The sequence below is a fragment of the Malaclemys terrapin genome, chromosome 3 (genome assembly GCF_027887155.1).
Source record: "Malaclemys terrapin pileata isolate rMalTer1 chromosome 3, rMalTer1.hap1, whole genome shotgun sequence".
Taxonomy (NCBI): Eukaryota; Metazoa; Chordata; order Testudines; family Emydidae; genus Malaclemys; species Malaclemys terrapin.
Genome location: NC_071507.1, coordinates 14,652,195 through 14,671,657, shown reverse-complemented (window position 1 = coordinate 14,671,657; position 19,463 = coordinate 14,652,195). Strand labels below are relative to the sequence as shown.

General features: G+C 44.0%; 1 protein-coding gene across 1 annotated transcript in view; it reads right to left on the bottom strand.

The window, feature by feature from the left end:
• LOC128833715 (uncharacterized) overlaps positions 1 to 19,463 on the bottom strand; it is a 42,522-nt gene that overhangs the window by 10,628 nt on the left and 12,431 nt on the right. Inside the window, exons 3-5 of the mRNA XM_054021791.1 lie at positions 7,411 to 7,479; positions 7,086 to 7,125; positions 1,136 to 4,102 (exon numbers count right to left, since the gene is read on the bottom strand). Coding sequence (XP_053877766.1) covers positions 1,136 to 4,102; positions 7,086 to 7,125; positions 7,411 to 7,479 — 3,076 coding nt within the window. The remainder of the gene's footprint in view (positions 1 to 1,135; positions 4,103 to 7,085; positions 7,126 to 7,410; positions 7,480 to 19,463) is intronic.

Here is a 19,463-nt window from a genome sequence, read left to right as displayed (position 1 = left end):
GGCTCTTGCTTAGCTATGCAAACTGGTATGACTGACAGTTCTCTGTGCTGTTTTTTCAGTTACCACTTCCTAATTTTGAGGAAAATTCTAATGGTTAGGGATAGAGCTAGTCAAATTATTCATTATGACCAGACAAGTTGTCAGTCTAATTTTTAATTGTTTCCACCAGCTCTATAGTTGGGCAGACTGCTGGGTAAATCATTTGCTTGGTTAATTGAAACAGTCAAGTTACTCAAATATTTGCTCTTCAGCCAGCTCCATTTAATGTTGGCAATATCCACCAAGAACCCTGCTAGCTGGATAGCAAGAATCTGTCCCCTAGGTCATCAGGATCTGGCAGTAGCAAAGAGGTGTAACGTAAGAAACTTTGCCACTGACACCCAGACAGGACTGGTGAGGAACAACATAAGTTCAAAAGAGTATCTCACTCCCAGGATTGATGGGACAATGAGACGTCTGCAGAGGGGCGGGAAGCAAATAGAGCTCATCAAGCACCCTTTTTGGTGATCACAAGAGGGCATAAATGATCATGCTTCCAGTAATGCCAGTCATGAGTCACAAGAACACTGGGGTCCAAAATTAGATTGCAGAGAGAGAAACAAAGTTGTTATTCTATTAGAACCAATCAAGATGGGCAGTCAAAAGGGGACACGATGCCCTTCGGACTAGTGGGTGAGAGGAAGAATTTTGGCACATGGGCTGCCTAGTTACTAAATGAAACTTGAAACCCAACTCCCCAACTGTCCCTTTAGACCACAGCTAGGATGCCAGTTCCACAATCCCAATCATTAGAAATTCCTAAACTAGATTGCATGTTAGTGCAGAGAAACCCCTATTTTTCAGATTTCTTTTGGACTCATCTGCTGAATTGATCAGCATTAAAAATAATTAGAAGCCGGTAACTGCATACTTTGCACAGCAGCTGTAAGCATTCAGCATCAGAGGAGTGTACAGAGACTTCTAATCATCAAATACTGTATGCACACTGTAGAGTGCTGCTAATGTAGTTACAACAGCAGAGGGCTACAGAATCCACAGTATCCCCCACTCCTCAACCCAGCCATATGGTTGCTCACAATTTAAACCCCAAGAGACAGCAAGATGTACCGAGATATACAGTAAATGTTAAACATACCAATAGAGTTCGGGAAGACTCTTGCTTCTGAAGTTGATGCATTCTCAGGTGCGCGAGCAGAAGACGATTGGACAGGACATGAATCTATGCTCTCTTTCGGTGCCAGTTTCTCAGCTGGAGTCAGAGCGTTCCTATATGCAGTAGCAGAGCTCTGAAAGGCACTGCTCCACTCAGTGGTTCGCTGCACTTCATGAGGTTTTGTGGTATCTGGGAATATTTGTTTCAGTGTTGTGTTACTCATCTCCTTTATGGGATCAGTCAATTTAACTTTAGTATTCATGGCTATGTGCTCCAGAGGTGGAGTAGCCCTAGTGTTAGCGGTCATAAGACCATTTTTAAACCTTAGCTCATTTTGCTTTACTCTATTCGTCCTTGTTACCACGAAGGGTGTTTTAGCGAGGTACTCAGTTACTGGAGAAAGTTTACTTGTATGGCCCTCAGATCCAAGAAGTCCAAGCTCAGGTTCTGGTTTTAAGGCTTGCAGCTGAGCTGTGTCCGAGAAGGAGTTGCCAGTGATGAAGTTTGTGATTAAATTCCTTTCATCAGCCTTTCCAGGTTGTGCAGTTTCTGCCTCATGGATGCCCTCCTCTCTCTCACCTTTTAGTATTGATTGTTGGACACCTATTTTCCTTTCTTGAAGAAAGAAATTAAGAGACGGTGTTGTACTTGGGAGGGCATGTTTATGTTCTGTAGCAGTTGGAGCCCCATAGCAGTCATGGTGTGGCTTTGAGGGAGGCTCGCCTTCCAACAGGACCTCCTTCTGAGAAGCTGGATGAAGTAGCACAATTGTACTTAGAGGGATACGATCTAGCTCTGTGTCAGTGTCGTGGCTGCTTTTGGTTCTCCAATGGAGCTCGTTTTTAAGTGCAGCTGGAGGAAGAGACGCTTCTCTACTTGGGATGACAGGCTCCAGTTCTATAGCAGCCAGAGGAAAGGTCACTTCTCTCCCCTTCCCAGGTACAGGCCTCAGTTCTGAGGCAGCTGGAGGAAGGGATGGTTCTGTACTTAGGAAAGGGGTGACATGCTCCAATGCTGAGGTGACAGGCTCCGTTTCTGTGGGAAACACAGGAAGGGACACTTCTGCGCTTGGGAAGAGGAGAGGGCCCAGTTCTGAGGCAGCTGGAGGAAGGGATGGTTCTGTATGTGGGAAGGGGATGACTGGCTCCAGTTCTGTGAGATGGACAGGAAGGGAGGTTTCTGTACTTGGGATGAGCTCCAGTTCTGAGGCAGCTGGAGGAAAAGAAACTTCCGTACTTGGAACAGGCTCCAGTCCTGTAACCAGGCCCACTTGCCGGCTGCTTTTAATGCCCAAATAGAGCACCTCTGACACATTTACCTTAGCAGCTAGAGGCAGGGACACTTCTGTACTTGGAAGGATGCTTTCTAGTTCTGTAGAAGCAGAATCCACAGGTTGACTGCTTAGGAGCTTCAAGTGGTGCTCACTGTCTGACAAGCCATATGGTGCTGCAGTAACCAATGTGATTTTTGGCTGGTCAAGGACTTCCATAGAACTTTCCAGAACAGAAACATCAAGAGGGTTAATATTTTTGAGGGTCGTTGTTCTCAGATCCAGTTCAGTTACAGACTTATCTCCACTGACCCTCTCAGTAGAACTTATTTGGTAACTTCCAGCTTTATCCATTCCCCTTGTCTCAGGCTGTGACTGATCACCAAGCACCACTTGATCCTGGCTGGTCATTCTGAGGCTAGGCAATGAACCTTTCACAAGGCTATCACCGTGACTGCTCATCACCTGATAAGCCAAGATGTTTGACTGCAAAAGATTTTCGTCATTCACCAAGGTAACCCTGCTGAGACTTTGGGAAGGGGTAGAGCCAATATTCTTGTCGCCTATAGTTTCCACTCTGTCATGGGCTACAGAATGTGAATATGAGGCCAGGACAGGGTAACTTAGAGGCGTTGGATTTATATTCAGTTGTAAATCTCCCATATTAGTTTGCATCAAACTAGTGAGTAAAAAGGACATTTCGCTCTCTGGTCCTTGTAACTCTATAGATTTCAAGGGTTCAATTAGAGGAGAAACACTTAGGTAAGGAGTCTCAGAAAGAAAGCCTGGAAGACTTTCTGGCCTGTACACCTGGCTAAAGACCACCAGGACTTCTTCACACCCTGAGGGTCTCAACTCCCGGATATCAGGTGCCGCAGTTTGGGGTAGTCTTCCAAAAGACTTTCCTATGCCAAGACTCTCTTCTTTGTCCATTGATATTGTAGACAAGCTGAGAGACTCCAGCAAGCTCTGAGCTTCTGGTTTTAAAAGCTGAGTCCTTGCACCATGCTGAGGTATAAGCTGAAGAGAACTTTCAAGAACTGCGACATTTTGACCTTCACCCCCTACCTGTAATAACCCTGTGTTATTAAGTACAGTTGTCTTGTTAAGGTTTTTGTTAAGATTCTCAGTACTTGAAGCTGTACTAATGTTTGTATCATCCGAAATCTCTCCATGGTATATTACTGATACTTTGTTAGATCTGGGAGTGCTGTGACTAGTTTTCTTTGATTTTGGAATAGGGGCTTGAGAAACTAAGGTATCTTCAGAAGAGGAGTCAATGTCACGGTGTTTGAATATATAATACTTTCCTTTAAAGTATTTGTTTTTAGGGTTTGAAGAATACTTCATCAGAAATACTACATGGACAGCCCGGGCATAGGTGGCAAAGACATGAATCTTCTTGTTCCAACAAGCATAGATGACAGTGTTTTCTACTAATGAAGAGACTCCTTGAAATAGGATTTTATCCTCATTTTTGTCACAGTCCTCATCAGTCATAAATCCTTTGATATAAATGATTATGTGTTTTCTGGAGCCTGCCCATATGGTCCAGTTGCACCAAATATTTAGCTGAAAATGGTTGTATGTTGGAGGAGAAAACTCCCCAAACTTTTCCTTCAGGACTCTATGGCAACTTCTCACAGGGACATACACCAACATCCAAGGGAGCCCAAGCTCTGGAAGACAAGATGAGAGAGAGATTCAAGCTGAAGCCTTCCCAGAAATAAAGTGTTTCCCTTCATCTCAGAGAGATTTCCATCCTCCTGCTTCATACAAAAAGTTTTCACCCTCCCCTGCACCTTTCCCCGCAGTGACCAGGTGTATTATAAGACTCCATTACACTAAAAAGACCAGGCAAGTAATTTGATAAAAGCCAAGGTTCAGATCCCCAGATTGATTTCAATGGGAGTTAACCCAGTTAAATGAATGGGCCAAGCACCTAAAAAGCCTTTGAGGATCTGGGCTCAGCTGCTGTGGCTTGGGAAGTAGAGAGAGGTGTGAAAATAAGGCCATGTCTACACTAGCAAGCTTACAGCGGCACAGCTGTACTGATGCTATCTCACGTAGAGACTCTAGGCCAATGAGACAGAGCTCCCCTATTGACATCATTAATCCACCCCCAACGAGTGGCGGTAGCTATGTCAGTGGGAGCAGCTCTCCTGCCAACATAGCACTGTGCACATTATTGCTTATGCTGGTATAATTGATGTCACTCAGGGAGGTGGAATAGTCACCCCTCTGAGCAACGTAAGGTTTGCCGGCATAAATGGTAGTGTCAACATACACTTACCGCTAAAGAAAGTCTTAGGCTAACATGGGTGGGGCTTGAGTTACCAAAGACGTTTTATAGAATGATTACACCCCAAAGTGCAGCTCTGAAGCTTTCCAGTTCATATTGGAAGAGGGAAAGTTATAGACAATCCAGATCTAGGTTTATTGTGATTTAAGGAAAAATTACCTCCAGTCCTGGGATGGTTCTAAGAATTACTCATTTCCCAGCTGTACAAAACTTTGAGAGCTAGTCAGGTACTCGGAGGTCAATAAGGTTAGAAATGGAATCAGTAAGCAGTGCGCCATATGATCCAGTGGATCTCAGGTAACTTTGAGCCAGATATTTTACTTTTGGGGATAGGAGATTTGGACACTGATGGCAGGAACTGATAGCATCTAGAAGCAAACATGAGAGAGCATGTCCCCCTGCCTCGGCCAGTGCATGGCTGAATCGGGAGACCAGTTACCCAGTGCTTTTTAATATGAAAAAGTGTCTGAAGAGCAGGTTAAAGCTATCTAACTGCCTGGAGATGCTGCTGCAACTTGCAGATTACTGAGCAACTGTATTTGGCACATCCAAATTTACCCAGATCACTGTGGGACCTTAGATTCCAGTGTAGCTGCAAATGCTATTTGGATGCACCACGCATTCGAGGGAGACGTGCCTTTTGTCACATGGACTGCAGTTAAGCTTTTTTTTGGGAGACTGCCTAATCTATATAAACGGCTGCTTTAAACGTTCACAAACAAATGAGTCTTGGTGAATTGCCGCTTGCATCGTCAGCATTAGCCAAGGTCATAAAAATGCAGTTCCACTTAGATTCAAAGGTGTCACAAAGGCAAACAATCCACTAGCAGTGGCATGGTTAACATGTGCTTACGCAAACACTTCCATGTATACAGGCACCAAAGAGGCAAGTGCTATTAAGGCACAATTTTGTTGAGCAAGGTAGCTTTACAACTGCCTCAGTGAGTGTGTCAAACCCTTTGACAAGAAGATGAGGCAATCCATTAAGTCTTTCCTATCTCTGCACCTACAATTGGGACATTGAACCCTGTTTGATTTGAACGCTCCATATCTAATTGCATTCCTTGGACACAGCATTACGCTGCCATAAAAAACAAAACAAGCACTGCATTGCATTCGAGCCTATGTCAGAGTATTTTCCAAACTAACTAAGGTGAATGCAGTGATGCCATACTGCACGTACTGGTGTAAAGGGCTAAAGAGGGGGGGAAAAATATGTATTTTTGCCCCTTCCTACACTGGTGTCTCTCCTTTAACGAGCAGTAGCAGCTTCCCAGAGGAGGAGAAATCAGTGACAGAGTCTAAGTGTAACTGGTTTTATTTACATTCAGACACCAGTCCTGAAATGAGATGGCCAGACTGCATACAGGGAAATCCATTCTTCAAGGAATCTCAGCCCAACACCAATACCCCATTCCTAAGAAGCAGCTTTGCGTCAAGAAGATCCCAGCAGAAAAGCAAACACTCCTGCTGCTTGCACAGCTCCTTCTCCGGGGACCCGGCCTCTACACAGAGCCTTGCATAACAAGTAGCAACACCACCACAGCATCTCTTTCCAGGTTTCAAAACTTGCTCACACAGCAAGGAACAGTACTGGGAAGACTAGAACAGCACTACTTGGGGAGGCCTGCCATAAAATGATGCGGGGGGGGAGGGAGGGGAGATTTATTTCTGATTCTATACTTACACCAGGATTCATAATACAGGAGCTATAGAACACACCCAATAGAGGGGGAATTTTTTGGAGCAGGTGGCCCAGTAACTGACATCAGTTCAGTAGTTTTGGGGAGTTGTTTCCCACTCCTAGTCCTCATCATTTTAAGAGGGGATAATTTAGCTGGAAAGCCATTAGATTTTGATGAAGGAAAAAAAAGGGTTCAACTAGGAGTGGTAGAAAGAGGCTAACTCAATGAACTGGAAAACTCATCTCCTGTGCAGGAAAAGGTTCAGCATTTGCCATAAAAAGTATCTTGAAGAAAGAAAGGCCCATGAGGCTTAATGTATGTTCAACCTAGAGACCTAGGGTTGTTTTTTTTCCCCAATCTGACTCTGCCACCTGACTTACTGATTGTTTGAGGTAATAGTATTAGCTGCAGTTAAGCATTTCTTCCTTAAGTTACCAATTTTCCAACAAGACTCTCTGAAGTGTTTTGTAGCTTGGGGGTGGAAAAGGGACTTTTCTTTTCCCTAGCTCTCAATGTAAGGTACCCCTAAATACCACTCTGCAATATGTAGGTTCTGCAACCATCTTTATTGCTGCTGGCCTTTTTTCCAAAGCTTGGGGAATGTGCAAGTTTTGGACTTAACTGAAACCTTACTTGGCCTAAACAATAATGGTGTAGTTAAAATTTAATTCTTACCTGGTTTCACCTGCTGAGACTCTTGCAGGGACCGGTTTGCCTGTAAAGAAAACAGCAGATTAGTTCTTGTTACAGAAGAAAGCTGTGAACACCTTCACAGTGCCTCTCTCCTTACTCATGATCACTTTAACCAAAACCTTGTAGCAGCTGATCACTACCTCTGCCAGGGTTATAGAAAACTAGCTTTGATGGTTTCTAGTTTCCATCTGTGGTGTATGAGGAATAGAGAGGCAAGTGGGATTTATAGAGGAACAGAGACAGAATATTGCATTATTGGTCCTACATGTTTCTCAGGACAAACCTTCTATTGTTCTCTAGTACTTACCCTCTCTTCAGCTTTAATCACATTGGGGCTGGACTTCACTAAGTCCAAGCGAACCTGCTCATTAAAGACCTGTCCCAGGGAAGAAAAGAATAGAAGGAGTGGAAATACTGAGAAAAGCAAAGGTTTCATGGCAAAGCTTTACTGAGAACCTACATTAGAAAGAAAACAAACCAAAACTCCCTCCCAAAGAATAAGCAACCAGGTCTCCCCAGACACAGTTAGCATGACAAACTCTGTAACTATGGATTGACTGGTTCATGAGCTCAGCCTCCCTCTTTGGAAAATACCCCCCTTATTATAGAAGGGGTAGGGGGGGAGAGGTAACTAACTTATACACTGCCTGTCTACTCAGGTGTTGTCTATTATCTAATCAGAGCTGCCAAGTAGCATTCATTAGGAGGAGGAGAGCTCTCTCATTTGGAATGAACTATAATGCATATTTAAAGAGTCTCTCCTGGTGCTGGAGGATTTTGCTGTGTGTTTCAATGAGACATTTAAAGGGAGGTTTATACCAAACAAAGACTTTGACCTTGTAAACATTTTTGGCATATGCTTAACTCTACACACCTGAGTAGTTAATGGGGACTATTGACATCCATACAGTTAAGCAAGTTGGGGGCCAAAATTAGAAAAAAATCAATTAAGTTTTTATAAAACCAAAGTGAGGTTTTTACTCACGAAAGCTTATGCCCAAATAAATCTGTTAGTCTTTAAGGTGCCACCAGACTCCTTGTTGTTTTTATAAACATCAGTGTTTCCAATAACATTTTTAAACCAGCTGTCAATGAAAGTTGAGATGTGCATCTTTCCCTTAGTGTGTTTGTAGCCCAGGCGTGGCAGCATTATGCTGGTGGATGAGAATCTTATCTCATTGTATAAACTGAATGAAGCACAAAAAGTGAATAGCATGAATAGCAATGTGTAAATTTGATGTTTAAAATTCTTTATCCTGTAATACTCTTAACATGTCATTGGTAACACACAAGGCAATTAGAGTTTTTAACTCGAGTGTGTCAATTTAAAAGGTCAATCATAATTTTTAAAAAAATCTTTCAGATTGTCACAGCTGAGGTTCAGGTAACTGCATATCTCTTTATTCTCATGACAGGACTTACAATTAAAAATCCAGGGTGGTGGCAAAACCAATGTTTGATTTGGTTTTCTTTCCAGCAGGGTGTGGTTCTTAGAAGTTAAAGCTGATGGCCCTGCTCTTGCAATGAGTTCTGTGTGGGTGGATCCCTGCACTTGGGCACAGCTCCATGCAGGATCAGGGCCTAACTCATTTAGGCCCTTAGTCTGAAAATTGCACCATCTAGGCAGACCTCTGCACCTGCACACAGCTCCATAGACTTCAGTGGGGCTCCACTGGGGGCACAGGGGCTGCCTACATGGAGCTCAGGGCAGGATCAGGACCTAAGCAGTTGTACTTTAGCTCAGGGGTGGTTATATTTCATTGGCAGGTGAAGTGATCCTTGCTTATGGCAATCTGTAAGGTACATTTGGGTCGTTTGAAATGAAAGGCACTTATAATGATCATAACACTTATTAGAAGTCACCTATGAAACATTTATGGTGGTGTAATGATGCCCTGGCCAGATCACCTGCAAGCCTCTAGGTCAGTGGTGGGCAAACTACAGCCTGGGGGCCACATCCAGCCCTCCAGAAATTTTAATCTGGCCCTCGAGCTCCCACTGGGAAATGGGATCTGGGGCTTGCCCCGCTCTGGCGCTCCAGCCGGGGAGCGGGGTCAGGGTCTTTCCCCACTCTGTACGGCTCCTGGAAGCAGTGGCATGTCCCCCTCTGGCTCCTACACATAGGGGCAGCCAGGGGGCTCCGCACGCTGTCCCTGCCCCAAGTGCTGCCCCCACAGCTCTCATTGGCTGGGAACCACAGCCAATGGGAGCTGCAGGGGCAGCACCTGCAGTCAAGGCAGTGTGCAGAGCCGCCTGGCTGCACCTCCTCATAGCAACTGCAGGGGGGACATGCTGCTGTTTCTGGGAGCTGCTTGAGGTAAGCGCCACCCAGAGCCTGCCCCCCTGAACTCCTCCTATCCTCCGAACCCCTCGGTCCCAGCCTGGAGCACCCTCCTGCACCCCCAATCCCGCATCCCCAACCCCACCCCGGAGCCCGCACCTCCAGCTGGAGCCCTCCCGCCCTCCAACCCCCAATTTCGTGAGCATTCATGGCCCACCATACAATTTCCATACCCAGATGTGGCCCTCGGGCCAAAAACTTTGCCCACTCCTGCTCTAGGTCCAGCTCCACAAAGGTATGCAGGCTCCTAACATCCACTGAAATCAACAGATGTTAGGAGTCTTAATATCTTTGTGATTGTGGGCCCTAGCGCCTATGTTGAAAGGCAAGATCCATTTTCTTGAGCACAGTAGAAGACACATAAACATTTATGCATCTGAAGAAGTGGGCTGTAGTCCACGAAAGCTTATGCTCTAATAAATTTGTTAGTCTCTAAGGTGCCACAAGTACTCCTGTTCTTTTTGCGGATACAGACTAACACAGCTGCTACTCTGAAATAAACATTTAAGTCAGTAGAGGGGACAAAGAGACACACAATGTTACACTTGTGAAACAGTATTAAGGCTTCTACTTTATACTCTCTGGAGCCTGCAGCCTCTAGTGAGTAATTAGATCAGTCACACTTTCAAGGTGTCGATACTTAGCCACTAGAGTGTGACTGGACCACACACAGTTGAGCAAGTCGGACATTCCATTCAGCAGAAGGCAACAGCACAAATACACATTGGGGAGGACAAACACGAACTGAACTAAACTGAGGGACAGTCGCCTGATCCTAAACCCACTGAAATAAATGGGAAAACTCCCACTGACTTGAATGGGCTTTGGATCAGGGCCCAAAACCTGAAATCCTAGTTTGCACAAAATTATTTTTAAAAAAAGAGTTTGCCCAAGTGTGGACGTCAGGCACTGGTTGACTGGGAGTTTTGCATGCATAACGACGGAATGAAGTCTGGGTGAGGTGGGCGAGGATTTCAGGAATTGTAGGAGACAGGATTGGTGTGTAAATACAGCTACTTATTCACACCCCTAAAACAGCAGGCAGCCTATTAAGGAACAAATGGCTTAATTGACCAGTCACATCACCAATCCTCGATTCCATATGGCTGAAGATTTAGGTAAAGCAAATAGCTTGCTAACAGCCCAAAAGCTGAGTTATGTTCTCCTAAATTGTTCATTGGACATTTACAGATAACAAGAAAATGTGTAAAAATCAAAGTCGATAACCCACAAACTGAAAAGGAGGCTACCATCCCTGGATACATGATTTCACTGAAGAAAACAAACTGCTCTAGTCCTGAGCAAGACTTCCAGCCAGGATCAGGAGGGTTTTCAGTTTCTTAGGCTGCACATTCCTTTATTCCCCGACTGTTACATTTATTGATAACATCTAAACATGATTGCCATAATGCCCCTTTCTTTGCCATCTTAGTTTTTATCCTAAAGTTGTTTCTCTCGAACTGGCTATAAACAGGACTCTTCTGTGGCCCCGCTCAGTGTTGGCAGCTGTTGGAACACTGGATACAACTGCTGACAGGTGTAGTTCACAGGTGTGTCCACCCAGGACACAAAGGAGGTGGTAGTGATTCTCTACGTGGAGAGACAACTAGAGAGCAAGGATAGAGGAAGGATTAGAGAAACCCTTAGGGACAGCCAAGCAGGGCCGGCTTTAGGAAGTGTGGGGACGATTCGAATAGTTTAGACTGGGCCCCGGAAGGGATGACTGACCCGGCGGCGCTCCGGGTTTTCGGTCGCGGGTCCTTCACTGAAATGCCGCCGAAGACCCGGAGCGAGTGAAGGACCCGCTGCCGAAGACCTGGAGCGCTGCTGGGTGAGTAAAAAAAAAAGGCTCCTAAGTTAGCCACACTTCTTTAGCGCGCGGGGCCCTCTTAGGTGCTGGGCCTGATTCCGGGGAATCAGGGGAATCGGCCTAAAGCCGGCCCTGCAACCAAGGTCAAGGCTGAAGTTCATATTGTGCCAACCAATCCAGCCTCCCCTCCCTCCGCCCCAACCCTGGAAGGAGATTGTTTGGATGCTAAGACCCTGATCCTGCAAAGACTTAGGCATGTGCTTAACTGTGAATACCCCTACTGAACTAGAGCTACTCCCAGGGTTTACAGTTAAGCATGTGCGTAAATCTCACTCCGGGTCTGTGTGCTCTGCTGAAGATGAGGTTTGGTCTCAGGGATAAGGAATTAAGCCACCATGGCTCAGCTTCCCCATTGGAAGGTGTTCGGACTCGGCTTGTCCATTGTGTATATTGCACTAGTTCCCCGTAGTGCTGGGCTCTGTACACACACACAACAACAAAACCAGTCCCTGTCCCAAAGACAAGAGCCAGCAGGTGGATGCGTCAGGTGGATGGGGGAGGTACAAGGTAACATTGAGGTTATAGCAGTGATCGAAAGTACACTAGCTGTCGAATCATTCTCAAGGCTTTTATAAGCATCACAGCGGAGGTGCGTTTTAAGAGGAGATTTGAAGGAGGATAGTGTAGTGACCGGGCAGATTTTTAAGAACATAACATAAGAACGGCCGTACTGGGTCAGACCAAAGGTCCATCTAGCCCAGTATCCTGTCTACTGACAGTGGCCAATGCTAGGTGCCCCAGAGGGAGTGAACCTAACAGGTAATGATCAAGTGATTTCTCTCCTGCCATCCATCTCCACCCTCTGACAAACAGAGTCTAGGGACACCATTCCTTACCCATCCTGGCTAATAGCCATTAATGGACTTAACCTCCATGAATCTATCCAGTTCTCTTTTAAACGGCTGTTATAGTCCTAGCCGTCACAACCTCCTCAGGTAAGGAGTTCCATAAGCTGACTGCGCTATGTGAAGAAGAACTACCTTTTATTTGTTTTAAACCTGCTGCCTATTAATTTCATTTGGTGACCCCTAGTTCTTGTATTATGGGAATAAGTAAATAACTTTTCCTTATCTACTTTCTCTACATCACTCATAATTTTATGTACCTCTATCATATCCCCCCTTAGTCTCCTCTTTTCCAAGCTGAAAAGTCCTAGCCTCTTTAATCTCTCCTCATATGGGACCCGTTCCAAACCCTTAATCATTTCAGTTGCCCTTCTCTGAACCTTTTCTAGTGGCAGTATTTTTTTTTGAGATGAGGGGACCACATCTGTACAGGGTGCTCCTCCCACTCAAAAGAGGTGGCCCGACAGAAAGCACAAAGGAGCTTGTGGGAATATTGGGCTGATGGTTGACAAAGGTATCATTGGTGGAATGGAAGTGGGAGTCAACGACTGAATAGAATATAGGCGGTGATAGGCAGGATGGGGATACAACAGGAAGGACTTTTAAAATAACGAAAAATAATGTATTTCATGCTGTGGAGAATGGGGAGCCAATGGAGGGATACAAAGGGTTGGAGGAGTGACAAGGTTGAAACAACAAGCCAAGAAGATGGTCTTTGCAGCAGTGTTTAAAATAGATTTGGGCGGGGGGGTGGGGGTGGGGGGGAGGGATAAATGGTATTTGTCAAAGCCAGAAAGGAGGAGGTTGCAATCAGCCAGGCTATTCCTGCTTTATAGATAAATATACTTCGCAATCTGTCGTTCCTCTTCTATCTTCATTTTTCTGGTCGCTGTCAGTGGATGCATATGTCTGGTTCTTTCAGTTAAAACTTCCATCAGAATCTGGAATTTTTCTGTCAGTAAGATTTCTCCGTCCATAGCTCAGTGGTTTGAGCATTGGCCGGCTAACCCCAGGATTGTGAGTTCAATCCTTGAGGTAGCCACTTAGGGATCTGGGGCAAAAATCAGTACTTGGTCCTACTAGTGAAGGCAGGGGGCTGGACTGGATGACCTTTTGAGGTCCCTTCCAGTTCTATGAGATAGGTATATCTTTGCACTCTCAAAAATATGAATTGTCCCATCTCTTGTGCTTCTGTACTACATGTGTGTCCATGAAGAGGTAACTACTGGTTTTGTGGAGAATAGCTTGTATGGGTGCGCAGACCCAAAATAAAATTTTAAAATTTATATTTTAAATGGGTTTCATCTTGATAAGCTTTAAAGCAACTGTTTTATATCAAGATTTAGAGTTCATAAACTGTGCGACCTATAGCACAGTTAAAAAATAGGAAGTTTACTGTAATTGGCTTGTTTGCACATTTGTTCCTAGCTTAGTAAATGAGAAAGCGTAGATGATGACATTTATCATAAGTCTGAGTTTATTTTTATTTTGCTGATGAACAAATGTTTGAGCAACAGGTTTTTTTTTTTGTTTTTTTTTGGTTGTTTGGGCTGGACCTTTTCCCAATAGTTATTTTTAGAAGGGTTTCATTTAAATTTTCCATAAACTAGTGACAATGTCTTTTAGAGAGACGAGGTGGGGGAGGTAATATCTTTTATTAGACCAACTTCTGTTGGTGAGAGAGATAAGCTTTTGAGCTTCTCTCTCTCATCCACAGAAGTTGGTCCAATAAAAGATATTACCTCACCCATCTTGTCTCTAATATCCTGAGACCAACAGCTAAAACAACACTGCATATGTCTTTTTAGGACATTTGACCCGTGTCAGCTTTCTCAAGTGTGGTCTTCTATGTGTGGATTTTTGATATTTTGCGGGAGTCGAAGACCAATAGTCTCTGTGATATGAAAAATACTGAATATTTTTTAAATTGCTGGCTTAAACATGGTTCTTCCAAGTTGACACTTGCTAATGATAACTTAATTCAAAGTTGATTGGATTGAGTTACATGGTTCCAAGGTAGGCCTTGCAGCAGATTTGTCCAAAGATCTTGGAGGGAGGTATTGCAAGGTGGAGTGAGCAAAAATGTTTTCAATGAAAAAATTTCAACCTGCTGTAAGCGAGAGCTAAAAGAAACACTTTGGGCCAATGTCTATGCTGTTGTAAATGAACACAGTCCAAAAGAGCTATGCTCATTTATGCCAACAGAGAGTTTGGCTCTCAATTTTTAGTTGATTATTTTGTGGCTATAGTAGTTACTCTCTTATACACATATGCAAAATGATTCCCTCTGGGCAGACCTCTGTATTACCTACCGCAAGTTAAGCATCAGCTGCAACTCCTATTTCTTTGCTTCATTGCTTAGATGGAATTGTTTTTGGTTTGCAAAATTCAGCGATCTTAGATATAATGAAATATAAAAGATTTCTCAAGAAATATTGCGGAACTCTTTATTGCATGCATAATTGATTGGACAAACCTTGGTCACCTTGGCCCAGGACTTAGGGCTTAAATACCTTTGAGGATTTGGGCCCTAGTCCATCCTCCTGAATTGTTCCTAGTAATATAGTCATTAGGCTATGTATAGAGTAGTTTTAACATACTAAAGGAATGAGTCTCCAGTTTCCATGCACATGACACAGCTTTATCCACTTTATTATTTAATAGCGTTTGTAATGCCACTAAATAAAGCCTGGCCACATTTTACAGTCTTCAGATTCCAGAAAGAATTAGTGCTTTAGTTTTTTCTGCCAGATAAATACATAAAATAAACAAGCATGACGGTGTTTGGAACAGAAATCTACAGTGAAGCTGTTTTCTCGGGGCTTTCCGATAATTTCAAGCAATTGTTCGTCAATAGTCTATTGTTTATTTTCCCAGAGCTGGAAGACCAGGGTCCTCATTACCTGTGAGAGGAAGTCACAGAACGGTGGCAAGGGAGAGTCTTGCTTAAAGATTAGCTATAGTAATCTCCTGAAATTCGTCATATTTACATGCTGAATCATTTTTAATGGCAAGTAAGAAGCTTAACACTTGCATGTTTTCGCTATAAAAAAAATGAGACAGAATGCACATTCTTGAAGAGGCCAGTAAGTTGTATAATGGCAATAACCGAGTAGCTCTGTTAGCAAACCATGTAAATATATAGTGCCAGTATACAAGGACCTGGCTCCAAAGCAGAGCTGAAACTGGTATGCCGTGGGTTATTTAAAGTCTGTGTTCCTTGCTAGGAGGAATATCTGTTTCTTTTCAGCTCTGAACTGTTGGCAAGGTTAGTCTGAAATGAAGACTGTTGAATACAAGCAAAAAAATTGTTGACAGAGCACCTACAACAGCGGTTCCTGATGTGGAGAAGTTCCAGGCATTGTGAAATGGATGAACTGCACATGATTAGCAACACAGTCTTGGAATAGCATCCTGATTTGTCAATAGTAGAAGGATATTTTTAAAGGGGGATTTTTTCTTCTATCTTTCTTGATGGGGTAGCCACTTTTCCAGCATCAAGAAAGCTGGGTAAAGTGGGTCCAAAACCTACAAGGTATGAGAACTACAGACTGTGTGGAAACCTATGTTATTTGGAAATCTCTTCAGCACAGATATCCATTAAAGTAGAGCTGGTTGCTAAGCTAATAATACCAACTGTGATGACTAGATGTTAGCTCAGAGATTAGTTTGTAGCTACAGGATGTTTACAGCTCGTTAATTTAATTTAATTTGTGCTAGTTTCACAACTCACTAGTCAAAAATCATACACCAGATAGCAGCATGAGGGATGGGGAGGACCGGCTTGCTTTTGGGATTTGAAATATAATCCACAGTTTTCACATCTAAAGTAGTGGTTCAAATTTGGCCTGCGTCATAAATGTCTGAAAGCTGTTTTATACCATCAAGTGACCTGCAATGTCATGAGTGAGATGAGAACCCTAATTGTAGTGGGAAAACTACTGATCTGCCAGATTTTTGCCCCAAAACTCACTAAATGAGTCAATGCAATCCAGTCACTGATGCCAATCCACAAATAGGCTATTTACAGAGAACAGTGTGGAAGCTGCTTGTGTGTCCCCAAGCGCTCGTTTGTGGGTCTCCGGGCCAACTGGCTAAACTATGGGAACAGTGGACTTAGCCAACTAATAGGCTATTATGCAGAAAAGAGAGTGGCTGGAGATCCCACGCCCAGTTGCCTAGGTGTGTTGCATTGATAGAAGCAATTCCAACGCTAAGTGATGCAGAGGCATTGTGGGTAATGGCACAGGAAGGTAGTGCTAGGGCAAAGTACAAATGGTCAAGTGAAGAGACTTTTTAAAAGCCTGTGGGAGACAGCCTGAAAGAGGATTTGGGGGAAAGGAGCACTGAGCATTCACGACAGACCTAATGGCTTTGGAACCATAAGGCCATTTAATGAAGTTTTAAAATGAATAGTGATACCCACTCTATATAGGGAAAAAACGGAATTTGCCTCAGTCTTGTAGCTTGGTTCCACGGCCAGTAAAAATCTCTAATACCTGTCTCCTCTCAGAACACAGCATTGTGGAACACCATAGCAGCATGGAACTGGCCGCTGCATCTTTACAGGACCAAAATGAATACAAAACACTCCTGTGAGGCAGGTAATTATGTACGATTACTATTTTACATCTGAAGGTAAGGGACTTGGCCAAGGCCACACTGTATGTGTCAGAACTGGCATTACATCTTAGGTGGTCTTGGATGATATTCTGAGCTGTGCTCAACTCGCAGCCGAAAGAGGGGTAGAGGAAGTCTATGGTGACTTAAGCCAGCCTTGATCCTCCCCCATCCTGCAGTGCTCCAGCAGCTGTAGACGTCCCCAGCATAATTTAGACAGCCCTGGGGGCCTGTCTAAGCCTATGCCTACACTACAGTTTATGTCGGTGAATAAACCACCCCCGCCCCCAAGCGACATAAGTTACACCAATCTAAGTGCCAATGTGGGCAGTCTCCCGCTGACGTAGCTACCGCCGCTCGCAGGGGCTGGAGTAGGTAAGCCGACAGGAGAGCTCTCCGATGCAACTGCACTGCTGTAAGCTCTCGAGTGTAGCCATTGCCTAAGTTACAACATCCTCCCGGGACTGCCCTATGGGCTGCAATGCTACATGCCTCACATGTCCCCTCTGGCCTCCAACATGCTCCCTATCCAAGAGCCAGTGAGTGAGTCCTCAGAAGGCAACCTTAAAGCAGTCTTCCATAGTGTCTGTATTAGGGAACCCTCCCCCAGCCAGACCCAGGACTTTCAGGGCCCCTTTAGACTGCTCCAGAGATTTTATAGATGGCAAGGGACCACAGGGGTATGACAATCTCCCCCCCCTGTCTCCCAGTCCTGTGCTTAGACCAGTAGATCACAAATCTTGCTGTCATATTACATAAGATGCCCCACATTTCTGAATTTCCTTTAGGATCTCAGGAAGCAGGAAGAAAGAAGAAGTGGGACCTCTAAACACTGAGGATGGAGTGGAGGTTAAGGATAATTTAGGCATGGGCCAATATCTAAACAAATACTTTGCCTCAGTCTTTAATGAGGCTAATGAGGAGCTTAGGGATAATGGTAGGATGACAAATGGGAATGAGGATATGGAGATAGATATTACCACACCCGAGGTAGAAGCCAAACTCGAACAGCTTAATGGGACTAAATCGGGGGGCCCACATAATCTTCATCCAAGAATATTACAGGAACTGGCCCACGAAATTGCAAGCGCATTAGCAAGAATTTTTAATGACTCTGTAAACTCCAGGGTTGTTCCATATGACTGGAGAATTGCTAACATAGTTCCTATTTTTAAGAAAGGGGAAAAAAGTGATCCGGGTAACTACAGGTCTGTTAGTTTGACATCTGTAGTATGCAAGGTCTTGGAAAAATTTTTGAAGGAGAAAGTAATTAAGGACATTGAGGTCAATGGTAATTGGAACAAAATACAACATGGTTTTATAAAAGGTAGATCGTGCCAAACCAACCTGATCTCCTTCTTTGAGAAGGTAACAGATTTTTTAGACAAAGGAAAAGCAGTGGATGTAATTTACCTTGATTTCAGTAAGGCATTTGTTACGGTTCCACATGGGGAATTATTAACTAAATTGGAAAAGATGGGGATCAATATGAAAATTGAAAGGTGGATAATCTTTAATCTTTTTATTACTGACCTTGGCACAAAAAGTGGGAATGTGCTAATAAAGTTTGCAGGTGACACGAAGCTGGGAGGTATTGCCAATACAGAGAGGGACCGGGATATCCTACAGGAAGATCTGGATGACCTTGTTAACTGGAGTAATAGTAATAGGATGAAATGTAATAGTGAAAAGTGAAAGGTCATGCATTTAGGGATTAATAAGAATTTTTGTTATAAACTGGGGACGCATCACTTGGAAGTAACAGAGGAGGAGAAGGACCTCAGAGTATTGGTTGATCACAGGATGACTATGAGCTGCCAATGTGATATGGCCGTTAAAAAAGCTAATGCAGTCTTGTGATGCATCAGGCGAAGTATTTCCAGTAGAGATAAGGGGATGTTAGTACTGTTATACAAGGCACTGGTGAGACCTCATCTGGAATACTGTGTGCAGTTCTGGTCTCCCATGTTTAAGAAGGATGAATTCAAACTGGAACAGGTACAGAGAAGGGCTACTAGAATGATCCGAGGAATGGAAAACCTGTCTTATGAAAGGAGACTCAAAGAGTTTGGCTTGTTTAGCTTAACCAAAAGAAGGCTGAGGGGAGATCTGATTGCTCTCTATAAATATATCAGAGGGATAAATACCAGGGAGGGAGAGGAATTATTTAAGATCAGTACCAATGTGGACACAAGAACAAATGGATATAAACTGGCCATCAGGAAGTTTAGACTTGAAATTAGATGAAGGTTTCTAACCATCAGAGGAGTGAAGTTCTGGAACAGCCTTCCAAGGGGAGCAGACGTATCTGGCTTCAAGACTAAGCTTGATAAGTTTATGGAGGGGATGGTATGATGGGATAGCCTAATTTTGACAATTAATTGATCTTTGACTATTAGTAGTAAATATGCCCAATGGCCTGTGATGGGATGTTAGATAGGCTGGGATCTGAGTTACTACAGATAATTCTTTCCTGGGTGTCTGGCTGGTGAGTTTTGCCCACATGCTCAGGGTTTAGCTGATCGCCATATTTGAGGTTGGGAAGGAATTTTCCTCCAGGGCAGATTGGCAGAGGCCCTGGAGGTTTTTCACCTTCCTCTGCAGCATGGGGCATGGGTCACTTGCTGGAGGATTCTCTGCACCTTGAAGTCTTCAAACCACAAGTTGAGGACTTCAGTAGCTCA